The sequence below is a fragment of the Cryptotermes secundus genome, unplaced genomic scaffold, assembly GCF_002891405.2.
Source record: "Cryptotermes secundus unplaced genomic scaffold, Csec_1.0 scaffold247, whole genome shotgun sequence".
NCBI lineage: Eukaryota > Metazoa > Arthropoda > Insecta > Blattodea > Kalotermitidae > Cryptotermes > Cryptotermes secundus.
In genome coordinates, this window is record NW_019740656.1 from 1,524,222 (window position 1) to 1,526,136 (window position 1,915).

A 1,915-nucleotide genomic window follows, 5' to 3' on the forward strand; every position below is an offset into this window, starting at 1 on the left:
GGAGAATTTGGTGGAATGAAGATTGGCAAGGGAAACCGAAGTACTCGGAGAAAACCCGCCCCAGCGCCACATTCTACACCACAAATCCCACTTAACCAGACCCGGGATCGAACCCGGACCGCCGCCGTGTGAAGCCAGCGACTAAATGCTTGAGCTATGGTGCGCCCTTTTTACAGAGTAACTAATTTCATGGAGCTGAGCCCTTCTTGAGAAGCCGCCAGTTGTTCCGAAACTGAAGAACTTCCCAACATTTTATGAAACCCGAAGGTTCACTACCGTGTTCACAAAAGCCCTCCATTGGACCCTAAACTGAGCGAGATCACTCCACCCCATCCTATCTATCTCAGATCCATTTTAATATTATCCACCTACCTACGTCTTGGTCTGTATAGCGGTCTTTCTTTCTGGATTTCCGCCAGTATCCTACATGCATTCATCTTCTCCATTCGTGCTACATGCCCTGCACATCTTATTCTCTTTGACTCGATCATTCTAATTATATTTTGCAAAGCCTACAAGTACGGATTAAATATCAAAATTGTTAATTTGCCTGTTGTTGTGTATGGGTTAACTTCGTCACTTTCGTTACCAAGAAGACATAAGCTTTAAAAATGGTCCTTGGGAACAGTGTATAGAGCAAAGCAGAAAGAGGAGACAAAAGATAAATGCATAATGATCCTCACCAGATAGGATTGGCGTGATCAAATCAGGGTACATGAGATGGGCGGAACCTGTAGCACTCAAAGAAGAGATGAGAAACACGTAAAATTCTTTTCGGAAGACTTCGTACAAATGAACTAGCTAGAGCAATGATATCGAAATCGATCTTAAAGAAAATCGTGAGAATATACTTGATTGGACTTATGTGGCACTGAATATTGAGAAGTGGCGGGCATTTGTTAATATGGTAATGACCATTCCGTTTTCGTAAGACACTCGGAACTTTTCTGAGTATCTGAGGGATCATTGGATCGCCTCTGTGGTCTAGTGGTCGGAGTTCCTGGCTACAGATCCAGAGGTCCAGGGTTCGATTCCCGGCGCTACCACATTTTCTGAGAAGTAGTTGGTCTGGAACGTGGTCCACTCAGCCTTCTGAGGATAATTGAGGAGCTATTTCAAGGAAACAGCGGCTCCGGTCTAGAAAACCGAAATTAACAACGGCCGTGGGAATTCGTTGCGGTGACCAAGCGACACCCTCTATCCGCTAAAGTTTGCACTAACTTCGCCGACAAGCAGCGGTCGCTCGGTCTGTACAGTTCGCTTGTAGACTAAAGACACGGAGTTTGATTGTAGCTGAGGGACCATTGGGCTCCTTTTCAAAGAGCAATTGTGGCGCCTCTTAGTGAAACATTGATTTCAATGGAACACACCCACACAACCAAGTTGTGCCACCCCAAAAGTGGAGTTATGTAAAAGCTAAATGACAAGAAGTCTGGGATTCTTCTCCATGAGTTACACCAACACGTGTTTTCACGTGTGTTCCAGTTTGCTGTGGGCCGCGGTCACTGTGCTGGCGAGTGTGGGCGCCATGTTTGTGGTTCTACGCAGCTGGGAGCACTATGTCGCCAACCCCACAGTGCTATCCCTCGAGAAAGATTACCGACAGTGGTCCACCCTCTTTCCTGCCGTCACCATTTGCTTCCTGCAGAACCTCAACCACACCAGAGCAAGGCAGGAAATCCACAAGTATGATCCTTCGCTATGTAGTGTCCTCCAACGAAGAGAGCACCATGACTGGCATTTCATTTAGGATAATCAAACTGGATCGGCCATTTTAGAGAGAAACAGAGACATGTAATATTTGAGGTTTTCACGGCGGTGACTATGAAGAAAGCAGTCTTCTTGGATGTGGCACCGTGTAGATGTGGTGTTAAGCGGCGGTTTGGAGGAACAGATGGCGCACACCTTCACCGGA

The 1,915-nt window shown here is 46.5% G+C and overlaps 1 protein-coding gene across 1 annotated transcript in view; it reads left to right on the forward strand.

Moving 5' to 3' along the window:
• The window catches only part of LOC111872402 (sodium channel protein Nach), a 22,414-nt gene that overhangs the window by 8,112 nt on the left and 12,387 nt on the right, over positions 1-1,915 (forward strand). Inside the window, exon 3 of the mRNA XM_023866257.2 lies at positions 1,486-1,686. Within this exon, the coding sequence (XP_023722025.2) occupies positions 1,486-1,686 (201 nt within the window). The remainder of the gene's footprint in view (positions 1-1,485; positions 1,687-1,915) is intronic.